Source organism: Pleurodeles waltl, chromosome 4_1 (assembly GCF_031143425.1).
Source record: "Pleurodeles waltl isolate 20211129_DDA chromosome 4_1, aPleWal1.hap1.20221129, whole genome shotgun sequence".
NCBI classification, from domain to species: domain Eukaryota; kingdom Metazoa; phylum Chordata; class Amphibia; order Caudata; family Salamandridae; genus Pleurodeles; species Pleurodeles waltl.
Window position 1 is genome coordinate 166,406,559 of NC_090442.1, and position 27,072 is coordinate 166,433,630.

Below are 27,072 nucleotides of genomic sequence, written 5' to 3' on the forward strand. Positions count from 1 at the left end.
ACCGCATATTAATGTGTGTAAATGCAGCCTGCCGGGAAGCCGTGCCATTGTTTTTCTTATTCACATTAAAACTTAATCAAATCATTACACTTTGCACATCTGAACTTCGTGTGCCAACAGAGAATTGTGAAAGTGTTATTAAAATTCGGTAATAGTGTTCGGAGAAGCGCTTTAGTTCTATTTTATATTTCGCATAGGGTATAGTGAGCAATTTTGTTCTTTTTTTTTTTTTGCATTTCGCATGTGGTCACAAATAGTTCTGAGCGGGCTCTTGTGGAAGCTGGTCATGTGATTCATTTATGTCATTAAGTCACGCATGACACACATCAAAGGGCCGCGCACTCGAACTAATCTTTTCTAATCTCTTTCTGAGCCTTGATCCTTCTCCGCCCCTTGTATGGTCAGAACATTTTCGGATCTCCTTTTCCTGGGACAAGGAAAATTCGGCATCCACCCAGGACCCCTCGGAAGTGAAGCTTTTGGGGTAAAGTCAATGAAACCAAAATGCGCTCTTTTCTGAGGGCCTCTCACCCGACCTCCTCATGGTATCTGAATGATGATGACGGGCAACTTAACCAAAAAGGTGTGATCTAATTAAAGAGGCCCCTCTGCTCCCTGGTTTTCGGTTCATTAAGAAACAGTGCAGACAGCCAGAATAGCAGTGGCGATGGGCCTACAGCCCGACCTGCAAAGATGGCTATAAAAAATTCTTAAAGGACTATCACATAGCCATCAAAAATGCTAAACTCGCCGTCTATACTGACCGCATCAAAGATGCTGAAAATCCCTCTAAGGAAGATTTTAAAACTATAAAATCCTATCTGCACCTGACATCAGGTGATCCGCCTATCCGTTCCTTGCATGATTTGTGCGAGCAAATATCCTCTTTTTTTTTTAGGATAAGATCCTGAGAATCTACGAAGGGGTCGACCTGCCAGCCCACCCGATGGTTTTTTGGAAAGTTGCAGATTCCAGTAAAAGGGCGACTGTGTCTCCTTGATCGAAACACAGTCAGCCTTATCTCACTGTCTTTCTAGATACCCTTTGGACCTAATACCCAGGGTCGGATCAGTAAACCGGGCATTCAGGCAACGGATGATGGGCCAGTGCCTGAGGCCCAGTCATGGGGCGAGTTCATCGAGTTATGCCCGTTTTGAGTGGTTTCAGGTTGAGTTCTAGAGTCCGGCCTCACCAGTGATTCTCTGGGGTCTAGGCACCCTCTCTGGAAGCCTGCAGCAGGCACAGGAGGAATCACACCCACTCACGTCCTAGCTGGGGCTCAGCGTCGCCACCAGTCCCTTGTAGGGCAGCCCCGTTAATAGTGTGTGGGGCTGGTTTGGGCCGGCTGTTGACACACAATAATGCGAGCGGACTGAACCGGGGGATGGGAGTGAGCAGGAGCAGCATGGCTGGAGCCCTGCTGTAAAAAGCCATTTTCACACCTTTCCTCACTGTATGAGGCCGGCTCTGTTTTTATCTGACCCCTCCTCTGATCGACCAGCACATGATAGGCCAGGGGTGGTGCCCCGAGCAGCCTCAATGGAGCCCATAACTCCTGCACTTGTATCACTCCAGTACCTTCTTACAAAGTCCATGATTAACCCGCTACCACCCTTCAAAGCAACCAAACAATGCACAGCAATCTTTTGTGGAATACAACTTGGCTGCTTTTATTAACATAAAAACACAGACGATTGCCCATAAGCATTAATAATCATTGTTATGGCTCTGCATCAATTTCTATCGCAAAGCCCTCATAATCACTGCTATCATAATCAAATTTGTATTGTCACATCATCACCAGCTATTGGTGGTCTCATAAATCCGAATCAATCAAAATCAACCGTTCAGTTCATAAATGAAGAGTAACAGTGATTGATCGGCCTTTGAGTCTTGGCCTCTGCTTGTCATGTCTCTTTGACACTTTTATCTGTGGGCAATCCCACATTTCGGCTCGGGAGGGGGCTTACTCCATTGTGTTTGTTTTACCATGTTTCTCTGAGGGGGTAGCCTCTTGTTTTTGTTTTAGGCCCAACTCGCTACCTTGCATGTCTCTGTGCCCTGCCATACGTCCTGGCTGCGAGTGCCGTGTTCTGCTTACTCCCCATTGCTGGCTCCTTTTCACCCTGCCGTAAGGCATCCCCTGGTGAATGGGGTGAGTGGCCTTCCATTAGCACACCGCCTTACTAGGTGTGCTTACCGTCAACCTTGGTAAAACCTCCTTTAATAAACGCCACGCTCCCTGAGAAGCTCACGTCACCAGGCAGCTCTCCCCCGTTCGTTTTTTTTTTTTTTTTAGGAGCAGCCCGCCCGGGCCATTCCTAAAACTAGGCCAGAAGATTTTCATTCCTTCTGAAGATAGGTGTACACCATCCAGTGCGTACAACTCTGGGCATCTGGGTTGGATCAACCCATGGCGAATGCTTTCCAGCCCATTTGCTTTGCAGTACTTGCAGACTGCAATGTTAAGCTTTCTCCTGGAGTTATCCACCACCCTGCTCGATATGGCCCCCGCCATTTGATCCTGGGGATTATTTCCGACCAGATGATGGTGGTGCTGCCGAAAAGCCTTGTTATTTCTGTTAAACTGTGCCTGATCTCATTCAGGATGTCCCTTCTCCCTACTTGAGCCAAATCATTTCCCTCAAAATGCATGATTATTATCTCTGGTTGCCTCTGTGCTGTCTCTTGTAATCCCCGGAGTGTCTCAGAGCTGGGCCCACCTCATGCCAGGGTAGCCCCACCATCTGATGTGCGTCGCAGTCAGGTCTCCTCTCACCTTCTTGGCGCTATGATTCCATCATGCCTGCATTTTATGAATAAGTGAGTGCCCAACCACCCACACTGTTCTGGGTAGCGCACCTGTCAATGTAATCAAGAGACAACCTTCGTCAAGAGAGCACGGGGGCCATGGTCTGTTTATATTAAATGTGGCCGTACATAACTTTTGTATGCTTTTGAGCGCCACCTTCCCACTGCCTTGATGGCGTTCTCCTCCAACCCAAAATCTGCTGCTGTTGTGGCCGCGCCTATACAAGAGGTATGTGAACCAAACACTGCTGGTGCCATGCCTCCCTGCCTTAATGCTTTGCGCATGACCGCAGAGAACTGGTATTTGCTCAACCACTCCCTGTTACTGTGCAAAAACAGGGGGCCCGGTGAACCAGGGCGTATCGTCAGGTAGTCCTTTAGACTGCAGACCAGACAGTACTTTGCTTGCTTTATGCAGCCGAGCTGAACCCAACTGCTCCTGCCTTGCTGGTCTGTTTTTGATCTCCTTAGGAGCAGCCGAACCCTGGGGGTCTCCAGTCGGCAATCATCCACCTGAAGGCAACTGCCCCCCCATTCTCTTTGCTGTGGCTACTATTTTGCTTACACGAAAAGCCCGAAAGAAAGCTGTTGTGAATGCTGGTCTGAATAGCCCAAACTCATATGGGTTGTCTACAACTGCTTCCAGCGCGTCTAACAGCAATGTCAGCTTTGTGAAATCTATGGGGCGCCTGTTGTCCTGTCTTTGTCCCTCAAGGTGCCGCCAACCCTTCATGGCTGTTCTAATGTAGTGTGAGGCTGGGAGATCAATGCCCATCTGTATCTTTGAGAGATGAGCCACCGCTGCCAGGTGGGCCTACGCCCAGGGCTTTGTCTCCCCCTGCTGGTAGGCCCATCTGATGAAGCATTCCACTGCAGGTGCAGTGGCCTCCGAATCCCTCAGTGACCTTAGCCCCCCTATGTTCATCAGTGAGCGGACATATTTGGTGTACCTCTTATGCGTCTCTCTGCTCCTGATCGTGCGCTGTCCCGGATCGTCTTTCTGCCTGTTCGAGGGGACAGCGCACTATTAATTGTCCATCCCTAGCCCCCTGCAGGTGTGCCCCGGGTTCCTCATTGGGGGGTTGAATGACTCAAACACCCCCATTGGCCCCTTGTTCGTCGCGCCTTCCCCTCAACTGGGTGCCTGGGGGGGGCGACCAAGGATGAGGGTGCGAACGTCCCCCAAAACTGGTTTTACCGGTGCCTACCGGGCCCAAGGCAGCCTTTATGGCGCCGGCCCTTCATGCCCCCTTTGGTGGCTGCCTTTGCTATTTCACACACTCTCTTCCTTGCAGGACACAGGATTCCACTGCCCTTGTCCCCGCCCGTCAGGCTCTCTGCGCATGCGCTGCAGCAGTGCTGAGAGCCCACAGACTTTGGGGCTACCTGAGGAGGAGGCAAGGAGAGAGGACGAGAAAAGAGACGTTAGTGTAAAGGGGCAGAGAAAGGGTAGAGAAGAGGCTGAATGGGAGGACATGGAGCTGGTGAGGTGTAGGATAGGAGGGAGGAAAAGAGAGACAGGGCTATGGAAAGAGTAAGAATCACAGAAAGACACGAAGAGAGAAGATTAGAAATAAAGTGTTGGATGGAAACAGTACAACTGTGGTAAAAAAGCAGGCCGGAGAAAGTTACAGCTGGAGTACCGTGAGTGGAAAAGAGGTCGAGAGATTAGACGTGGTGAAAATGAGAACACAAAGAATGCACACTAGGAAGATAAAGGGAGTGTGAGAAGGCGAGCAGCAGAGAATTATGTGATGTGCCACACTGGCTCTGCTTCCTGAGTGGGACTGTGCAAGTGTTGCGTTTTAATTTTTTGTGATGCAAGCTCTGCACTTGGGACTACACATGATACACTGACCTGTTTATCTGTGGTGTGTATGTGTAGAAGATGGCCAAGGGCTTTCATATAGTACTTCACTGTGCATTTTTGTAAGCACTGTCAATAGAAATGTCACTTTTACCCAATTGAAAGGTACTCAATATTCCTACCTCATAAGAATGATTTAGTTTTGCCTTTATTAGAACACTTCACCTGGAGTTCACACCAGATGTCACCAGCAGCCACGACTCCTTGTGCCGTCTTGCAGGATCACATTACTAGTAAGAGCCAACATACCCTTGGAGCCTTCATGGGCCTGTGCCTGGTAACATGGCCAGTACGCTCACTGCTGCTTATGCCCTAGAACTCAACAGTGAACCATGCTAAGCAGACCCCTTCCCCAACCTCTGGAGCACACTAGGTTGTTTATAACAAATTCAATGAGTACTGTCACTTCTAAGCAGCTGCCACTTTAAACATGCTTTAAATAGGACAGCAAAGCCTCTTCTAAACAGATTGGAATTCTTTGAGACAATATCTGAATTTCTGATAACGTTCCTAATAATGTTGGGTGATATTCTTCCCTTCCCCAGCAGCAAGGGACACTCAAGATTCCCACCTCTCCTCCCTATGGCTGGGCCACCTTCCTCACTCTCCAGCCTGCCTGAGCAGGAGAACATCCAGAGACCTTCTAAGGATGCTCAATTTGGACAATTGTAAAGTCCTCCATCTTCCAAGGTCCTCTTGAAAAAATGATCCCTCGCTCTTTTTTCCCCGCTTATAACCTTTTATAATAATCTCTCTTTCTCTCTCTCACTGTCTGCCTTTGAGTGTCTCTCTTTCAGTCCATGTCTCACCACTTTCTTTCTGTCTCCCCCTTCCTCTCCTCACCCATCACATGTTCTAGCATCTCTCACTATCTGCCTTCACTTATCTTTACCGATATCTCTACTTTTTGTCTACTTCCCTCTAACTTATTCTTCACCTTACCTCCCTCTGTTTACTTTGCCTCTCGATACCTTTGTACTTCACCGTTCATTATTTCCTTTCTTTTTCTACATAACCTTTTTACCAAATTTGTCTCTACCTCACCAATCTCTGAACCCTGGATCTATCTTCCGCCCACTCTCTCACTACCTTTATGTTAACAGTTTTATTACTCTCTACCTCTCTTTCTGGGCCTCACTTATCTTTCTGTCTCAGATCTGTCTCCTTACTTGAATCCAGCTCTTCCACCTCACCCCTTTCTTTCCCTCCTTCTTCATTGATTTCCACACCTCCATGTATCTCCCACTCAATTTTTATTGCAGCCCTTTCTACCACATTTCTGTCTACCTCAGCTCTCTGTTTAAAATACCTCTCTATGTCCCACCTGTCACCCCCTCTCTCTCTCCTGTCTGTGTATACCCTCACATCTTTTCCTCCCTATACCTCACAGTGCTTTTCACGTTGCTGCCCTGTCTCTCAATCTTATCTATTTCTTTATCTCACCACTCCATCTCTACGCCTCACTTCTCTCTACTTTACATCTCATACACTAGTCAATCTTTCTATCACCTACATATCTCTTTCTCTCAATACCCACCCTCTCAATTAACCTCATTTGATCACTGTCTCACCTCTCCACTTTTTTTCTACCTCTCTTCCGTCTAAGTCATATCTCTCCAAAACGTACCCCTTTATTACTAGCCCTCTTCTCTACCTCTAGACTTATTTTTAGACTGTCATTGCATTATTTCACTCTGTTTCAAATCTATATCTTGACCACGTTTTTACATACTTTCCTTTATGTCTCTCTACGTCACCTCTCAGGCTTTTCCTCACACTCTCATTCTTCCTCTATCTGAATGTCTCCTCTCTTTCTCTACCTCACCTGTCTCTCTACTTCATCTCTTTTCTGTACAAATAAACTTTTTCTGCTATTCATCTCTCTCAATGTATCTTTCGCTCTTCTTCCCTGTCCACTTTACCAAACCTAGCTCTGTGCTCTAGTTATCATTCTGCCCTTCTGTTTACCTCACCTCAGCTTGCATTTCTCTGTACTTCTAACTCATCTTTTTTCCTGTCTACCTCTACAGTCCTCTGTCTCTAGCTCTCTCCAACTAAGCCCTCTTCCTACATTACCTTTCTCACTACCTCACCCCTCTGTGCAGTGGCATTACAAAGGCCCCGGCAGCAAGCATGCCAATGGTGAAGAGGGATTTATTTGTGATCACAAATATTTAGCAATGAAAGCTACAATCTCAAGCACTCTGTGCATATGTTTTCATATTATGCACTGATACACTAAGAACCCACCAAGTCATCAGTACTGTCTCTTTCCTAAAATAGTACACACCAGCTTATTATATGCGTTTTATATCAAATATCTTGCATGATACAATATTTACAACACAAACACAAAACATGGCTTTATCAATGCTTGCTCAAGCTTTAATTTGGTACTATTTGGCTGGCACACACTGGGCAGCATCAGCTCTGGGTATTATTGCATGGCCCCATTTCTGAAAGGTCAAATTATAGTTCAGTGTGGTTTGACTGCATGAGGGCTTAGCTGAAAATAACTAATAAGTCACAGCTGTTCTAAACAATGACTACCAAAATAGCTATTGCCTGGTGCTCCGAAAATCCTTTGGATGGTACTGAAAACAACAGGCCTGGGGGGATTTCTGCCTCGAGGTTCTGACCTCACCCATTTCTCATCCATGCAAGATTCTAGAGGGAGAAGTGCTAGTCTAAGGATTTCCTCCCTGCCTCTTGATTTCCATGCACACTTTCACCAGGTGAGAGAGCTAAAATACACTGGATTCTGCAATGCCCACTACCTGCAGGATCCAGAGGTCCCAAATGGACAAAGCAAAGAGCTAACTAGTCCACAGGTGGGCAGGAGTCCTTGCTTTAACATACTGCTGCTACAGACCACTTCTTCAAACCCTTATGTCCTAGCCATCTCCTGTCTTGCCTAGGAGGAAGAAATCACTGCCTTTAAAAGGGGCTTCAGGGGCCTAGTTCAGTTACTGAGGCCCAGGAAAGAGTCTGACCACAAACATCCCATCCAACACCCCCCAGGGTCCTCCAGCTGTTTGTTTGTGTTCTATACCTCTGCCAAGCCAGTAGACTCACAGGCCCAGAGCACCAACTCCTAGGGACCATCTATTTCACCTTTCATCCCCACTCTCCCTCCGAGGAGTGACCAACGCAGGCTGGCCTACACCCTTCCATCTAGGCTTTAGACTACATTTATATGATGATCAGAGTCCAGGACATAGTTGATTGGGAAACAATAAAATCACCTTGTTGTGCAAGACATTGACAGTGCAAGTAAGTATTCAGATCTCCAAGATGCAATGTTTGTATTCTTTACCAATGTTAAAGACCCCCTTACAAGCTTCAAAATCCCTACTTTACCACACATATGTGCAAAAATGAGTCCCCTGATATTATTATAGCTGTGTTTCATGAAAGGCTGCGATGTGTGAATGTGGGCCACTATTGTAGGGTTGCCCGGGCCTATTTGTGATCCCAAACCGACCCTGCCGATACCCCATTCCTCTTCAAACTTTTCACCAACTCTATTGCTCCAGTTTTAACTGAGCTTTTTAACTGCTCCAAATGTGCAGCATCGGTCCAGCTTGCTGGAAAAAGCCAAACTGATTCTGCCTTGCTGATCCAGACATTTGGTCTAACTATGGGCCTATGTCATTGCTATCTGGGGCTATTACAATACTAGAGAAAGTTATCCAATTACTTAGAGACTAAAAGGCATAGCTAGCTCACCATGTTGCTGATTCAAATCCTTTCTTGAAGGCAGAGTGCAAGAGATCTATTTGCTCCCTCCACCCCCATTCCACTTCTGTAGTGCCGCAGGGCTTTTCCTAAGCCCTACCCGTTCAATATTTAAAAGGCTCCTCTAGCTACCCTGATTGCATCTCACCGTGTGGCAACTATATCTTACGCAGGTGATACTCAACTGTTTCTTGCTTTTAATCACTCTGCCTTCCACCATATTTCGTTTTTGTCACATGTATGAAGGATGTAGTGTATTGGATGTGTAAGAGTTACCTTCAGTGCAATTTGGACAAAACTTATATTCCCCTGTTTGGCAAGGATTGAAGTCTTTGGACTAACTACAGTTGTTCAGCAGATATTCCTCCTCTCACTCTCGCTATGGTGGTAGCAAAGAATCTGGGAGAAAAAAATAGAGGATGAGTTAGACTACTACCAGCTGGTGCCCGCAGAACGGTAGTCCATGCATTGATAACGTCTATGCTGGACTACTCAAATTCCCTCTATACTGGAGTGCGTGAATATAAGGAAACTCCAGATACTCCAAAGTGCAGTGGCTCATTTCATTCTGGGCTTATATTGGAGGGATTTGGTTTAGGCCCATTTGAGGGAACGGCACTAGCTTCCCATCATCAATTCTCCATCACAATCCTCCTAGAACTCTTTGTTCTACCACTGGTCTGCGTGTCAAGATCCCAAAGTTTCACGTGGTCAGATCAGGAGGGCAGCCTTTTTTGATGCTGGCGAGTAAGGCTTCAAACAAACTTCCAATTTCTCTTCCTTCGATCCATGTTGAGGCCCACTTCAGCAAAAAGTTAAAAGCCCATCTATTCTTGTGGGACTGAGCAGATGTGGTAAATGGACCTCGGTAGGGTAGCACCAGGACACTCTACAGAGTAGTTGTGTGATCTACAAATTTTTCATTCAAATTGTTTCATTCATTCATTCATATTTTTGAAACCTCTGTCACTCAGAGGTTTTTTGGTGCTATAAAGACAGCAGACAATGGATATGTCTGCTGAGGGGGCTACAGATGTGATGGTCGCAGAGAGTGTAGTCTTTAGATTTCTGAATCTAGGAGGTTGCCTTTTGCTTCTCAGTGCTTCTGGGGGTTCCAGAGGATTCCCCCAGCCCTTGTTTTGAAAAGACTGGTCATTAAAATTTTCAAGATGGAAAGGAGAGTCTTGAAGTAGAAAGTTGGAGAAGAAGCTAAATGAATGGATCTGGAAACTATTTCCTCAGAAAGAATGATAGAAGGTGATTGTTGCGAGGTAAAAGTCCTATGCATGTTAACAGACGTGCACCCCTGTGCCCTTCTGTACTGCAGCCTCGATCACTAATGCTGATTTTTGTTGTCATAGACAAACATGGATCATGCATGTGTGCCATGATATTGTCCTGTCTTATGGATTGTGGTCTTGCTGGACTTGGAGGTGCGCCCAAAGCACTACCCTCATAGTGGTGTAAGGCCATTGCCTTTACCAAAAGTTAAATAAGCATGACCGCGGTAGCAGCAGCATACCATGTAGTGATCAGTAGGAGAGAACAGGTCCTTTTTAACCTGTGTCACTGGAGTGAGGCCTAAAGGTTCACTCACTTTTAAAGTTCCAATGCTCTGGGCTTAACTCACCATTGGCCTCCATTGGTTTGGTGTGAAGTGCTGTGCAGCGCAGAGATTGTGTATCTGCTCCGAGTATATGTGTGCCTGAAAAGGATACAATACAGGGATAATGCAGTGCGATGCAGGTTAAATGCATGTGCTGGATGTATGTGTACCTGTGAGTGGTACAATACATGAAGGATGTAGTGCTGTGCAATGTGTGTCAGTTACATGCATGTGCTTGGTGTATGTGTACCTATGAGTGGTGCAGTATATGGAAGATACAGTACTGTGCAGTGTGTATGTGTGTGTTGTACACATGCACTGGATGTATGTGTGCCAGTGAATGGTGCAATTAATGGAGGGCCCAGGGATCCATTTTGGGAGACCCATGCCTGCATGATGAAACACAGAGAGGAGGTAGAGAGATCCCCCAGACAGATTTGTGTTTTGCTGCATTCCTGTAAGCTGGGTGGGACACACACTGGGGAGAGGAAGACCAGGCTTCCCCTGTACACTTCAAAGGAGTGCTCTTTGATTCAGTGAGAGGTCACAAGGAAGGTGCCTAGGTACATCTCAGGAAGGAAGCAAGACTGATAAGAGAATAATTAAGACTGGGCTGAATCCCTGGGCTAACATTTTGATGCACATATCACTGTGGCTGACATCCAGTTGTAAACTCTATGGTCACTGTGTCTAAAATTAACCTTGTATTGCGCTGCGTCGATCAGGCCATAACCCTGCATAGTAAGAGGTGGTGCCCGCATATGCCAGGAGGGGCCACTGTGTAAAAGACTGCTGTGCAGTAAAGGCTGAAGCCTTATGCAGTAGCGTGGCAGCAACCCCGTATGCCTTAAGGGGCTGCCATGGAGAACTTCACTGTGCTGATTGGGCCAAAGCCCGTGGACAGTGAGTTGCCGTGACCTTGCTATGTCAGAGGAGGTACTCAGGAGCACCAGGGATTGTGACTTGTTCTTACCCCTGCCAGCAAAGTGAGGAAACAGTAGAAGCACCCAAGACAGGATCGTCGCAGCCACCCACCTTTGGGAGCTGAATGAACAATTACCCTGCAGGGGGAGCTGCAGAAAGCCTCCTGTCGCTTCAGAAGAGCAACAGCTGGAAAAAGACCCTGCACTCGTTGAGTGCAGCCACCTGGGCTGTGTGCGGATGGCTTACCAGAAGTTGGCTACAACCACTGTGAGGGTCCACAGATAGGGCACGCTCTGTTCTTCCAAAGGCTTCATACCTACCAGTGAGGGTTAGACTTGTTTCAGGCCTGTCGGCCCCAGGGGAACCTCCTGCTAATTTAGCATGACAGCGCTGGAACACTGATGACTTAAAGTTAGAGTCGCAGTGTACTCTTGAGACTCCGCCTGCAGTGGGGCATACCCTAGATGATATCAAAAGTGAATGGGGAATAACCATGATTACTAATGCAAGGAGTGAGTTGGACAGGGAACCACCAAATAAACACAAGAGCTCCAACCTCAGGGGAGGGCTGTGTAATTGTTTGTGGATGTGGTATCTTTCCTTTCTGTGGATTGCGGTAGAAATAAAATACTTCTCTTTGGCTGTACAATGATTTATTGCTTCTGTTGCGCGGAAGTTGACTTGTGAGCCTAAGTTCACTATCCTGCAATGTACCACCCCCACCCGCCTACGAAGGAAGCCTTGGAATGCTCGAACCACGCTGTCCTGAGAATCAAGTGCAGAAGGGGTACTTGCCCAAGTTACTCAGAATCCATAGTAAGACGGGCCACAGGCTATCAGGAGTAAAAGGCCACAACCCCCACGTTGGGCCAAGTAACTCCTGCTTGCCCCATGGCATTCTGAAAAGGGTTTTGACATTGATAATGAGTGTTTTGTGGACACATGAGGCAGCTTGTGAAATTGATACACTTTGAACCAGTGCCCGCTGTAGCAAATGAAGATGGAAGACATACGGTCTAATTTAACACCACAAACTGAAAAGAACTATTGCAGAGAGTTACGTTCATGAGTTAGGAAAATCTTGAAAGCCACATAACAAATTAAGAATTAAAATCACTTTAAATTCAATTAACACCTGAGGACTTAGAACTAAAACAACACTACAGTGGTAACTGTTAGAGCAGTAAACCTGACTTCATCCCAAATGCAACTCTCTTGGCTCTGTGAAATACATAAAGGTCTAATATAAGCCATGGCCATCTCATCCTAAGACCTATCCGCTAATGTCACAGACTACATCAGGGCCAGCCTAGTGCAAGATGCGTATCTTTGTTACACCACACAATACTTTTTTTCATCTTTACATCACTTACACACCAACTGGTGGGCACCAACGGTGATTGTTTTACCCAAACTTCATTCATGAACTAATTTCACACTCCCAACTCGCCAGAGTAACAAGAGAGATACATTTGATTGTTGTTCCTTTTTGCATATTTTTTCACCACAGTCCTCCTCTCCAAAAAATGCAACATAGATCTATTCTCAATACTTTCTTTGAACGTTATATATATATATATATATATATATATGTATGTATATATATATATATATATATACGTGTGTATATCGATGTTCTTCTGTATAGTGTGCTAACATCCCCAATGCAGTCACACTACATAAATCTGTCAAATAAATATATCTGCAATCTCAAAATATTGCCTTTCAATACAGTGCACATGTCCACCACAGGATTAAGTGTAGGGCAGGAGTAAATATAGAAATCTATAATCTACAAGATTTTACTGCGCCATTTTTTCTTCAATGCTCAAAGCAGGCGTTGAAGTGATGCACTCATTTTAAACAATGGGCCTCCTCCACTTTGCTGCACTAGCATCAACATTTTTGGCACTAGTGCAGCAAAGTGCCACAATAGCATCTGAAATGTTGACGCTATTGGCCTAAAATGCACCATGGTGCGCCGTTTTGTAAATACGGTGCACCCATGGTGTCAGCAGGTGGAGCAGGGGCGACGCAAGAAAACTGGTGTATCAGTATTGATGTGCCAGTTTCTTGTAAATATGCATCTTTGTCTTTCAGGGGCGTCAGCATCTTGTTGAGTACTCACAGTGAACCGGATTGCTATGCAAGAATGCAACAGATTTTAAACAACAGTTAAAGGAAATCTTAAAGCAACACTGTGATACTTTACAATATTTCCAGGCTGTCTTTTATTTGCAGGAATTTTGAAATATCCAATGCAAACTCTGTGGGTCTGATATCCCGATGACAATCTTCACAGTAGGGACAATCACTTATTACACATTAGGGCAGGATATGGCACACCTGGTGGGGGGAGATATTGCTTATACAACTGGGTGAAATACCAAACAAGGCATATACTGAAGAGTGAGACATAGCTTCAACAGACTTACGTACTTCACGCTTGGCCTCCAAGGATATCCATGCAATGTCCTCATGAGGGCTGTAGAACCCCGGGGCACTCCAGATTCATGACTTAGAGTCCGGGTCACGCGTTGAAACCTACGACAGGAAGGTCTTCTATGTGCCTTTGACGCAGTTTCTGAGGGTCTGTTCGAGTCTAAAACAAGTGTACCTGTATCATCTTGATCATAAAAGGCCTCTTCGGACTCTGTGAGTGACTCATAATCCACCTCATCAAAGGGTGAGTGGGACCAGGTGGCTAGTCGTCTTCTTGAATAGGCCTTTGGTCCCATTACATCCCGTGGGTCAGGACTTTGACGTTCATGGGAATGGACCGTCAAAGCTTCCAACAATGACTTAGGAATAGCTCTGGCGAGCCACCGCAAGTCATGACTACTACTGGTTGGCAGAAAGCAGGGGTCATCGATAACTGGGCTGGAGATGCTTGGGCCCTTCCCGTCATCAAATCCAGCACCGATGCATCCTGGTTCGTTGCTGACACTTTCAAGGATTCGTGATTTTGTCCACTCGCTCCACATTAGGCTACTGAGTTCTGTAGCCCCAAATCTTCTCGCCTTCCTGCCCTTGACAGAGAAACGTGGGTTGACTTGCAGCGGGGCAGTGCTCGATTTCCGGCGCCCCTTGGTCCCTCTTCCCCAGCACGAGGACCTTTGCCCAATGGACTGGGAAGCAGACCTCCTTCTTTGGGCCAAAAGTTCCTGAGATGGAATGCCAACACTAGATTTTCTGCGGACCTTGGTTGCGGTCACTGCTAGACTGGGCCGTCTCTTCCTGTCAGTCCGACATGGCTCTGGCTTTTTAAAATGACCTCCAAATAACTTCTCCATGGTGCTGTGAAAAGCGGCTATCAAAAGCGTGATTGGTCAAGGGACAACGCAGAGGTCTGTTATTGAGCAGGCAAACAGAAAAGGTAATTGGTGATTTATTGGGGAATGGCGGTGCTGGCAGGTGGGCGATAGGGGGTGTTGTGGACGAGGGTTACTGATAAGCGACATTAGACGGGAGGCAAGGCATGAATTACGCAATTGTAATGTACTGGGTCACTGATTCTAAAAACAGAACATCAGGTGTATTTTTGGGCTGAGAGAGACATGGGGATAGTCTGTCACAAAATGATGGATTAGGCAAGGGAAGGGAGAGTTTCTGGGTAAGGCTTGGGTAAGCAGGGGAGCTTAAATTTTTGATTAGATGAAAGATTGTGGGTAACGATCAGAGAAAGTGCCCTGGCAATGCAGAAGGCTGGTGATGGGGAACAGGACGGATTGTTGGTTACTGAGCCTGCATTACTCGCAGAGGCTATTGATTTGGGACCAATGAGGATTGAAAATGAGGGAAGCAACAGAGAATAATGAGTTTGTAGTGAAGAGATCAAAGTAGGTGGTGAGTGATTGATAAGGCAAGTGGGTGAAGGTGACTGTCCAGCTACCTGGTGCAGGTTGTCAATGAATAAAGTGGAGAGAATGAGTTGGTAATACTATTGGATTTGGGAGGACCAGTTGATTTGGTTGTTTTTAGAGAGGCGAAGACTTCTCGTTTTAGCCTCCCCTCTATTTTCCCCTTGTCTCTCTCTTTGCCTGTTTTCCCTTCCTCTAGCCTTTTTCCTCGAACTTTACAATATTGCTTCCGAGTGCCCCCACTTTTTACTTTTGTCCCGCGATATAAACAGTTTCCACCCCCCCTCCTTTTCACTTAAGCTCCTTCCCAGTTCCCACGCTGCCTGTGCCTGTCCCTGCCTGACTCTCTGGGGTCTGCATCCGGCGGAATCAGGTCAGTTTGGATTAAGGAACAGCTGGTGTGTGCGCGTGCAGCACTCAGACCCTTCCCTCTCCACCTCTTTTCAGACTCTTTGGGGCTGCAGTGTAAATCTGGGGAGAAACTCGGCGAGCACTTTCAGAGTGACACACATGGTGTGCACAACTGTGAGTGACGGAGGGGTGTCGCACTCAGTTTTGCAAGATACTGGTTTTGAGGGTGATGTTAAAATGAATATTTTAGTATGCCAGATTAAGCTATTTTGAATACCTTGATTGCCTTTGCTGATTAACCGAGAGGCTTAGCATCCAACAGAGGGGTTCTTGAGGTTTCACTCACTGTAGGACCCGTGGGCTTGGACAGAAATGTCCAGTTTTGGTTCCTCTCTGCAATGGCAGACTTACACACCTACCCAGCTCCGTTCAATGCTAGATGAAGCGAGAAATGTGATCAAGGGGTAAGGTTGATGGCTGCTAATTGGTGTGTTATCAAATGCCCCCCTTTCTAATCCTGGCTTCGCCACTTAAGCGCGTTGTGTGATTCTGCACAAATCACTTTTTATATAAATTACTGGGTTCCGTTCTTTGTCAGAATTAGGAGTGCCTTAAAGTGTGCTAATAACCACAGTATTAAGAGTTGTATACAATACTAAACATCTACATGGATCGTGTGCTCCAGTTTATTAGGGCTGGTGGAGCTCTGACACCAAGATCTGGCAATGGTGCAATGCTCGGTTGCCATTACATGCAGTACTGCTTCTGAGGTTTTCAGCAGTAGATACCTCTTGAATATTTCATGCTATGACTTTGTGGTTGTCTCAGTTGTTGACCCCCGCTAGCTGTGGTTCGATACAACACTTGCTGCGGAGTTCACAGTCACAGATACTGAGTGAGGCACAACGCGCTGCTGACAGCAGTTTTCAGTCACACGCTATGCATTCAGGGGTGGACTGCCCAATCAAAATACATTGTTGATTTAAATGTAGCACAAGTTGTGGGGTTCTAGTAACTGCCCCACAGTGCTGTGTTTGGGATCCTCAGCTTTAAATAACTAGTTAGTCTCTTGCTGGTTCTGGTTGGGGCTCTCAGGTACACTCCCTAGTTTCAGTCCCACAGACTACTGGGTTTGGTGTCATCACTTGTAGGCCCTAGTTACAGTCTCCAGCAGGCTTTGGTCTAGGGAGTGTCTTGAACTGCTGGGTCAGTGAGGATCCTCATTTTGTAGGAACGAGATACAGTTCCACAGAATGAGGGAAAATGGAGTCCTCGACTGTAGATACCTAGTTAAAGTCCCATGCAGTGCTGGGTGGGGTCCTCAGTTTGTTCACCCTGGAAAGAGTTCCACGCAATACTGGGTCAGTGTTTTTTTTAGATTGTAGGCCTTATGTACTCTCCCAAGCAGTCCAGGGTCTGCGGTTCTCCTCGGCTGCTGATACCTGGCTACAGTCCTACGCAGTGCGGGGTCCAGGTTCCTCTGTTGTAGGCCTCAATCTCTGTCTCACGCAGTGGTGAGTCCGAGTTCTGCCAGTTAAAGATTTTGGGACAGTCCCATGCAGTGATTGGTTCAGAGTCTTTAGCTGTAGGCCTTAGGCGGTGTGCCACACGGTGCTGGGTCCGGGGTCCTCAGTTGTTGGCCTGAGGGAGAGTCCCACGCATGTGTTCTTCCACAATTCTGCGTTCTAGGCCTAAGATACTGTCCCACCTAATACCACGTCTTGAGCTCTCAGCTGTAGACCTCAGGGACACTCCCACGCAGGGCTGGGCAGGCGTCCACAGATGTGGGCCTCGGTTACTTCCCCCACGCAGTGCTGCGTCCCGGCTCCTCAGGAGCAGATTCACCCAGTGTGGGGCCCGCAGTCCTCAGCTGTGGGGCAGTAAGTCTGGATCTGTGGTCCTGAGCTGTGACCCTCGGGCACACCCCGGGGCAACGCTGGATCCGGAGACCTCAGCTTTAGACCTGAGGCACTCGCCCGCGCAGGGCTCGGTCTGCAGCCCTCATCTGCGGCTCCATCCGTGCGCCTCCGCTCAGGGCTCCTCGGTCACTGAAGCCCGGCTGAGGTCCCACGAGGAGCACCCTAGCAGCTGCAGACCTCTGCCTGTGACGGGACGTCCTGTCCTTAGCTCCGAGCTGCAGTCCCCCTGGCAAGCACCTGTGCATCCACCCCAGGCGGGCCGGCTCAAGGATAAATAACACGTCCCGCGCGCCCCGCGAGCGCCGCCTCACACTTCCCCTCGCCCGGGGCCGCCCTCCTCTCCTCCCCGCAGGTCACAGCTCGGGGGCTGAGTGCCGGGGGAGGGCCTCCAGCCCAGGGGCCCCCTCCCGCCCCCGTGCGAGGAAGTCGGCTGGTCTGGGCTGCACCGCAGGCTGGTGTCCTCACGCCGCACGGGGAGCGGGCTCTGCGAGGGTTTCCTGTGCCGCGAGGTCTGCTGTCAGGCCCTCTTGTTGTAGGGTTTAATGGGTACGGATTTCTCAGATGAAGGGAGAGGCCTGCTTTCTGACAGAGTCCAGGCCCCTCCCTGGGTTTGGAAGGCTGCCCACGCATTTTTGCTCCTTTCCCCTCTCATTCCTCCCTTGACCTCCTGAAAGCCTCTTACGGTGACGGTAAAAGCTGCTGCGAGTGGCACGCGGGGGCACCCGGCCTTTTCCAACACACACTGGCGGATTCACGCGCAATCCGTGGGACTTGTAGCGGGAGGAATCACATCACGACAAAAACGGGTCTCTCCAACCTGAACCTGCTACTAAGGTGCCGTGGCCTGCGTGGATATTGTCAACATTCACGGCAATTAGTTTAAAAAACTAAACCACATTAAAAACAAATAATCGAAATATGGGAGTTACTACAAACAGTAGCGTATTAAGGATGCAATAGGCCTTCGTGCAAGCCAGGAACATCGGCCTCTTTGACCACGGTTGGGGTACAGAAATACAAATTATCAGGGTTCAATGCGCCCCTCAGGAGTCTGGCTCCGGTGCGCTGCACCTGCTGCACCAATTGTAGCTACGCCCCTGACCACCAAGCAGTGCCAGCCTTCCCGTCTCCACGATTTTTGTTTTTGCATTCCCGAGAGGGGTTTGAGATTTTAGTTCCCAACTGGATACGCCTCCTGATAATACACATTTATTTGTTCATTATATTATTATAAAGCGCTGCGACAGCACTTGCCATTCTTGTAAAAAGATACAGAGACTATAGGCTCACTAACTAATAAATAGTAACAATATCCCGGGAATATGGTGAAGACAAGTGTGATACATTACGTGAAATGGACAAGGGGTTAGTAAGGTGTACGCGTCTGAACTTAAAGTGGCAAACTAAGGGAAAAGAGAAGACCAGGCTCAGCAGCTTTTTGATAATTCTTTGTTTAAGGGCCTGACTTAGATGTCAGCGGACAGGCTACTCCGACCCCGGGGTGACCGAGTAACCCTATGGGGTTAATATTTCGGCGGACGGGCTATCCGTCACTGGTGTGGCAGAGTAACCCGTTCTCCAAAATCTAAATAGTGACCTAAGTGTTTTGTGATGGGGAAAGCTTGTAAGCCTCTTCTGAACGAGTGTGGTCGTTGTCTGAGGTGGGTTAGTAGCAGTGCTTAATTTTTAATTAAAAAGGTGACGGTGCCCAAAGCCCTCCCCTTAAACATGCAGCTGCTGCAATTAAATGTGAAAACAGATTACTGAGGCGCCGTAATTCTGAAGCCATCTCGGGTCTCTTCAATCCATATAAAGCCACTCCCTGCCCCTTCAGCTCACTCTTGAAACTTTCTACTTTCTTCATTTGTGATGGTTTTTCGTTTTTCCCTTCCTCCGCCTTCCCCATATGTGTCTTTTGCTCGCAGCAAATGCTTGAGGCAGATGAGTAAGCCCCGGCCCTCAGCACCGGAAACAACAAGCACAAATGAAGCACTGGTTAGTAGGGAGTTACATAAGCTGGTTGGGCTCTCATGAAGCATCTGTTCTGTGACTGTCTTGCTCTGAACTTGGGTGGTTCTCTAGTTGTAGGGTGGTTTTGATTCCAGAGTCTTCAGAGTGCTTCAAAAAGTTTATCAGCTGTTTGGGCCTTCTCCGATGGATAGCTTTGTGAGTTATGCAGTGCTTAATTTATAAAAGAATGAGTACCAGTGCCAAAGCTCTGACCAGAAGCCTGTGGCCAGTGCAATTAAATGTTGGCGCTCTGAATACCACAGCGGTGTAGTATTAAATCCACATCATGCCTCTTTAGTCCACTACCAGACACTCCTTGCCCCTTTATCCCATCCTTGCAGGTCCCTATTTTCTCATTTAGTGGTAGTTTTCCCGTCTTTCTCTTCCTCCCTTTTCCACTGTGTGTGCTGGCCCCAGCAGCAACCACCATCTCAAATTAAGCACTGGAGTAATGCAGCCAGTTTTGAATTTTAAATGATGAACTCCAATGGCAGCCAGTGCAAATCATGTAAAACTGGTGTAATGCTGTTGTGTTTTGTCTGTATTTAAAGTGGGTCATGTAGAAATGTAATGATAACATGTCATACAGTGACTAGCACCTGAAATGTTTTCACTATTTTTTTTAAAGTAATTAAAAATCTACTTAAATGGTGAAGTTGGATCTTAATAAGTATGGAGGAAAAGTAACTTTTAGAGATTAACTTTTTCCCTGCCTAAAGTTCAGTAAAGGCTTAATTTATATTTGCTCTCTCACTTCTGCCAGTCAGTAATTAGCATTTGAACAGGTGTTAAAAAGGTGTAAAATCCCTCCCAAGAGCAACAAGCAGAGAAGGCTCTTCTGAGCCTCACACAATATGCACGGTGGGGGCTGTGAGGATCCTGTTTGATACTAGAATGTCAAATCCTGCTTGAATGTCAAATCGCACTTGACAGGTTTGTTGGGTTTACATATAACACTTTGGGACGCACCTGAAAGGTAGAGACCTAGATGCAAAAACACTTTCTGTGTATCCACTGTCTGGTTGCTGAAGGGTCTGCTTTGTCCCACCAGACTTCTGTTTCTGGGTTTTACTTATAACTCTGGGTGCACATTTGAAAAGAAGGGAAACAGAATGCCAAAACAAATCATGTGTAGTCTGTGTCTCATTACTAAAAAACCCTACTTTGGTTCCACCAGTCTTTTGTCTCAGGGTTTATTGTGAGTACAGTGGCTGCCCCATGCTGGATTTAAGAGTTAGATGTGTGAGGATACTAGGATTACCATAGTGCACTTCTCAAACACACCCCCAATCCACAGAGTCCAAGTTTAATGTGGCCAAAGATCTTCGCCATCTCGCAGATGCCCAAAGTGGGTAGCGCTGGCCCCAGAAACTTTTATTCCATTGGTAAGGGTGTGTCAGGCATAAATGTAGCATCTAAAGGCATCCACTTCAGGGCACTCATGGACCTGAGGGACATCAGAAAATGACTGGACCTGCTGTCTGACCCGAGAGGAGCCCTGAAAGACTGGAACTGCTACTTCTCACACCCAGGACAAATAAGTGGACTAAGTGGGGCTAAGCTCCTGCTCAAGCTATAGGAATAGAGCAAGCTAGAAGAGGCCTTTCTTGCAACTGTCCAGCTGACCATTGGCAAGTGGACTTGAATTGGGCCCTGCTCTTGGATTCTGTCTGACACCCTATGAGCCCCTAAGTGCCACCCCTAAGGTCCTAGAGGATACTAGACGTGTACTACTGTGGTGGAGTGGGACTCAAAGGACTACGCCAGCAGGTAAAACCTTTGACAAGGACAAACTTAGTTAGTGTATCCGACACACGCTCTACCACAGCCAGCCTCGGTACTAGTCTACCTCAAAAATTGACTATTATTGGCATTTTATGCTTCTTGCCGCTTATGAGACCCTTACTGAATTTGTGTTATTTCAGTGTAATTTTGTTTATTACATTTTACTCTATTTTTCTAAATCATTTTGGGACTTTTATTGTTTTGCATTTTGACTTTATTTCTGTTTTTGTACTGCTAACATATTTCACACAATGCCTCTAAGTTAAACCTGTCTGTTCTGTGCCATTGCTACCAGGGAGTTCAGCTCAGGTTTATTTAGTGACTGACAAGGGTTGTGATTGTACCTTGATGTGGGTAGTCACCCACCCAATTAATAATCCAATTTCTTAAAATCAGGGCATGTGCATCGTCATTTTTGTTGGTCAGGAAAGAAATGTTTTTTTGTACATTCTTGAGCATGTGTAAAGTTGTGATAGTTTGGGGATTGTTCAGTTTTGCATACTGGCTATTCAGAAATAGATCAATGTTGATTTTTAAGCATATAGACTTAAAAGTCGGTGCCAGAGTAGGTGAGAAACCATTCAATTTGAGCTCCTGGAGTAGTTCTTGAGATACTTTGCTTTTGAATTTAAGTGAGGTATGTATGAATTCTGTTTTCTGTGGACTGAGCATTAGGAAGTTTTCATTCATCCATTTGTGTACAATATTAGAGCAATGCAGTGAAGTGGATCGTGGAGAGCTTTATACTTGAACCAAATGAGTTAATGGTATGATAGTAATGTTGCTGTACTGTTTTGGTAACAGAATGTTAACATAGTTTCTCCAGCAGGCTAACTTTTATGACACTAAAATTCTCAGTTAAGAAGTGGGATCATAGGAATATGTTAAAAACTTAGGGGGCATTGTTTAGCTGTTCAAGATCTGATTCACAAACGTTGCCTTTGGAAAGTCAGAAACATATTCACTTAGGCTTACACCTACGTTTAAATAACTCACATATAGAGGGTTATTCTAACTTTGGAGGAGTGTTAATCCGTCCCAAAAGTGACGGTAAAGTGACGGATATACCACCAGCCGTATTACGAGTTCCATAGGATATAATGGACTCGTAATACGGCTGGTGGTAAATCCGTCACTTTTCCGTCACTTTTGGGACGGATTAACACCTCCTCCAAAGTTAGGATAACCCCCATAGTGTCACACCTGCTGCTGTGGTTGAATGCCCCCAGGCCTTCAAACTCTTTCATGGCCTGGAACATAATGTTATCAATAATAGGTTGGCCAGTGCGAGGGCAATTCTGAACACAGAAAAGCCACGAGGACTTGACTCCACACCATTATTTGTCACCAAGCACATGCTGGGCAAGGCAAGGCACTGGCGATTGACTATGAGCCTACTTGGCACACTGTGCCACAGCTCAACTTTGCCACATGGCTCCCCTGTGGAGCTATGAGTGCAGCCCAACTGGCTCCTCTCTGGGGCTGTGAGCGATGGCTTGCCTTCCCGTCCATCTCCATCAGTGTTCTGCTTGTCTCTGCCTTACTGCTTTATATGGGCAGCGCACCTTTGCAGGCTCTTCTGACACAAGCAGTTCACATACACTCACTTCCCAAACATTTAGTAGTGACATTCTCCTTGGCTGTTGGCTTGCCCCTGTTCTGCCTGGGGGTGCACGGTTCCGTTGCTGCTTGACACATGGACACCCCTTCATCAAAGGTGAATTTGTCTCATGGTGAGCTGGTGATTGTGCCTCAGTTGCTGCTTACCCCTACTTGGAGGAAGAGTGGGGGTGGGGTAGTTTTCCATGGACACTTGCTGGGCCTTTAAATCATGTAGGGACTGGCATTTTTTGCCTTTTTCCTTATTCTGCTGAGCAACTCAAGACGAAAGAAAAGGATTCTTGTGCACTGCTCACCTGTGACAAGTACGATCCAAAACCAGTTTTGTTTGACACTGAGTTTCCCTCCTCACAAAGTCCCATTGGCTGGCATACCCTCAATACGCCTATTCAAAGTAATCAGCGCCACATCCTCATATGCACTCAAATGGCAGCGCTGGGTAGTCTAGAAAAGTTGCTGACCCAGTTAAGAGATAAGTACTCATGACCATCACCAGTAATGCAGTTTCCGAGCTGTCCAGGTCCCTCATTGAAGGCGGACTACTGAACATCTATGCCACAGTGCCTGCCTCATCACTCATAATGCCTCACTGGCTAACCCCAACCTTTATCAGGCCAAGTGCAAAATCATCATCAATCAATCAATCAGAGCATTTGTAAAGTGCAGTACTCACCCATGAGGGACTCAAGGCGCTGATAATAGGATTGATCCATAATCAATCAGTCGCAGCGTTCACTGATACTGGTGCCTCTATCAATCTGATGGCCAAATCAAAGTTTCTGCTACTCACACCTCAGCTAACACTCCTTCCCCCTTCAACCAGCATCTTTGCGCATTGTAATACTTTGCCTTCTCAGCTCTGCAGTCTCATCATAACACAGCAAGTGACATCTATCACAGCAAGCATTCTGTTAGATGTGGAGTATTGTCACCAATTCATTTTTGAGTACTCTAATTTCCTGCTGCACAACAAAATGTCTCCATCCTATCCTTACTCATCTGTACTCATACAGGTGAGCTAGAGAAAATGCATGATATTCAGTGAGCTAATCCACTGCACAGGCTGCCTGAAAGGAAATATGATACAACTTCGTATGAACAAGGCCACCCACCAATGGCCCTGCAGTGACCCTGCAAGGGTGGTGTCCAAGATGCGACAAAAAGTTGAAGAAGACCTTATTAAAATAGAAAAGGGAGGCATAATTGAGAGTCAAAGTGTGACCTCATGGGTCACAAACCAATTTAACTACTCAGAGTGTAAATTTATATAGACAACTACCTATCACATACTGCCATACGCCGAGAGCGATACATCACTCCTACAGCTGATGATCTCATAGCTGAAGTGCAAGGTGCTCACTCTCTTTCTAAGGCGAAAGTCAACTCCTGCATTCACCTGCTGCTCCTCAACCCAGAGCTGCATTACATCAGCACCTTTTCAATGCACATGGATTCAAGGATGTACATTCCCTCAAAATCAGTTTATCCAGGGCGGCTAAGATCTTATAAAACTGCATCAGGGAGGTGGTCTCTGACATTCTAGGCGTAATACAGCATTCCGGACCTCACAACATATGTAGAAAAGCACAACATCAGAGCGAGGACTGTACTCCAACGTCTACAAGACTATGGTCTCAGGCTAAATCACATGACGTGAATTCCTTGAAAACAAGCATCAATTTATTTGCCTACAGGTTCTTGCCTGGCAGGGTTGTATCCAATCTATCTTAGGTAAATGATGTAAAGTCTGCAGCACCACCCACACAAGTCTTGGAAATAAGAAGCTTCTTGGGAATCTTTACATTTTGCAGGGCTTCATCCTGAGTCTCACCTCTCTAATTGATCCTCTGGAATACCATCTACATTGGCGTGGAATGGCGAGCACCAGCAAAACCTCCAAGCCACTAAGGATTCACTGTCTATGGATAGCACCATCTAATAATGCAATCAATCAAAGGGAAGTGAACTGAGCTGACAAAGGATACTAAGGACCCATGGCATTCTTTTGCAAAAACAGACCGGTGGTGAGTGGGATCCCATTGCCTACACTAGCAGAGGCTTCTCCGCCACTGAAGAAAGATGCTCTTGAATAGAATAAGCATTGGCAACGCCAATAGTCATGGTCTGACAAGCTGGTGTGATGGCTAAATTTTACACTCTTTTATTGTAACTATATACAGAAAAATAAAAAAAGCAGGTAAAAAAGTAACTAATTAACGTTGTATATAATTTTAACAGAATAGTATGGATACTTCCTAGCCGGCAAATCCACTTAGAACAAGTACAGAAATTATTTTTATTTTTAATGCTTTTCACTGGAAAATGCGTTTGTTATTGGTGCAAACAAACATACTATTGGCTTTGAAATACTAAAACCTCATGAAATTGTTTAAACACACAAGATTGACTGAAAATATGCATCGGCAAAGACACTAGGTCTGCATGGGCTGCCAACATTTTGGCTTCACCAGTGCTTATTTAGTTTTATCATGGTTTTTGTAAAACTTTGCAGATGGGATCTGCTGGGCCCCACCAATATAAAAGTGAAGTGGCTAAAACCAAAAAGTAACTTTTTGGTCTGAAAACTCACATCTTGTCATAGGAGTTTGTGGCACCGAAGGGAACTACTTTGTATACAGCAATCACAGTGAAGTTAGGCAATGGCTGAAGTGGGCTGACTTTTTACCCCGTACTATAGGCTGTAGTGGGAGAAGGAAATATGTGATTGACACAATGACAGACCAATGGATGAGGAAGACGGAAGGTTGGCTTGAAGCCCCTACATGGAAGTATGTTTTATAAATGTATATATATATATATATATATATATATATATATATATATATATATATATATATATATATATATATATATATATATATATATATATATATATATATATATATAATTGTATTAAAATCAAAGGTACTTGGCTAACTTCAGACCGGAAAGGATAAAGAAGTGAAAATAAAAATCATCATCAAAGTGGACTACTGGCTGTAAGACTGAAGTGCGCTACTTTTTAGGTGGATGCCCCCACAAATGGCTGAAGTGGATTGACCCATTGCCCCATGCTGGAAACTGTGGTGGGTGGGAGGAAAATTTAGATAGCAGGTGAATAGACCAACAGATGAAGACAGCTAATCCAAATTCTACATATGTGTATATCACTGGATGTGTTGTGATTTTCACTTCTGGAGTTTTGGCCATTATTTTCATTTCACACAGGTCATTGGTTCCAATTTTTCAAGTCTCCTCTTCAAAACCACTTTTGACAATTGAAAATTGTATCCTTCTGCTTTACTTATACTCCTTCAAGGTCGTGTACAACCAAGGTTGCTTCAATCCATCTGATTACCTCTCGACGGCCAGTAACCAAGGCAGAAAACCAGCAGACTGATTAAATCAACGAGTATGTCCATCTAATTTTCTAACTATCCAGGCCCCTGCCAATGTCCTTCCACGACACAAACAAAGCTACAAATGACTGTCTGCAACTAGCTGTCCCTGCCATCCAGCATGGAGGGTGGAAGTCAATCATTTCAATCATTCACATCAAATTGAGAGTCCATAACTGATCTGAGTTGCACCATGAGTTTAGAAGTTACAGCAACACATAATGGACTCCTACCGGAAGGCAACCATCTTGTAATGCCCATTTCATTAATGATAAGAGTTCTTCAACCTGCTCCTGTTTGCCACCATGGCATGGTCAAAACCAAAGCACATCTCAAAAGTGAAGTCTGGTTCCTCCATCTAGATGGTCGGAGAAGAATATTGAGTAAAGAATATACTGCATGTTAAGCTACAAGTGTTCATACCTCATATGCACTATTTCTCAATTAACACGTGTTCATAACTCATCTGCACTATTTCTCAATGAAGACAGTCTCACCTGTCCATGGGTCAGAGAGAGCGTAGACTTAGGCGGCTTCCCACACAGTCATTTCTGGGCTATGATGGATATGTATTCAAAGTACCCAGAAATTGAAATAATCTCAATTATCTCTGCCGACAAAGTGATCCCAAAAATGAAACAGTTGCTCGAAACTGATGGCCTCAATCAAAAACTGTGAATTGTCAGAGCCAAGAATTCCATGGATATGTCCAGTCCATGGACATCAAGCAGAGTATCAATCAATCAATCAGTGTATACTAAGCGCAGCTACTCACCCGCAACAGTCTCAAGGCACTGACGGGGGGTGTGTAGCATCCAGCAGTGAGGTCGTTCTTCAAAAAAGCCATGTCTTCAGCTCCTTCGTGAAGTTGAGGAGGGGGGTGGTTTGTCTGATGTGGAGTGGAAGGGCGTTACAGGCGGTGGCTGCGAGGTGGGAGAAAGAGCTTACCCTGTTCTTGTTTTCCTGATGTGGGATACTTTGGCGAGAGAGAGCTGTGCTGAGCGTAGGACCCTTTGAGGTACGTGGAAGTTGAGTCTACGGTTCAGGTAGGCTGGTCAGGTGTCGTGGAGGGCTTTGTGTGCGTGGGTGAGGATCTTTTCTCTATGGGAAGCCAGTGTGGTGTGCGCAGGTGTTGAGGGATGTGGCAGTGTCGGGGCAGGTCAAGGACCAGTCTGGCGGCAGC

General features: G+C 46.1%; 1 protein-coding gene across 4 annotated transcripts in view; it reads right to left on the bottom strand.

The window, feature by feature from the left end:
• The window catches only part of DGKI (diacylglycerol kinase iota), a 909,351-nt gene that overhangs the window by 466,985 nt on the left and 415,294 nt on the right, over positions 1–27,072 (bottom strand). For 2 of the 4 annotated variants that reach the window (XM_069227964.1, XM_069227963.1), the window contains exon 1: positions 13,386–14,373. The exons of the other annotated variants lie outside the window; for them this stretch is intronic. In XM_069227964.1, the coding sequence (XP_069084065.1) occupies positions 13,386–14,239 (854 nt within the window). In that variant the 5' untranslated portion in view covers positions 14,240–14,373. Of the gene's footprint in view, positions 1–13,385; positions 14,374–27,072 lie in introns of those variants that run through there. 4 annotated transcript variants of the gene reach the window in all.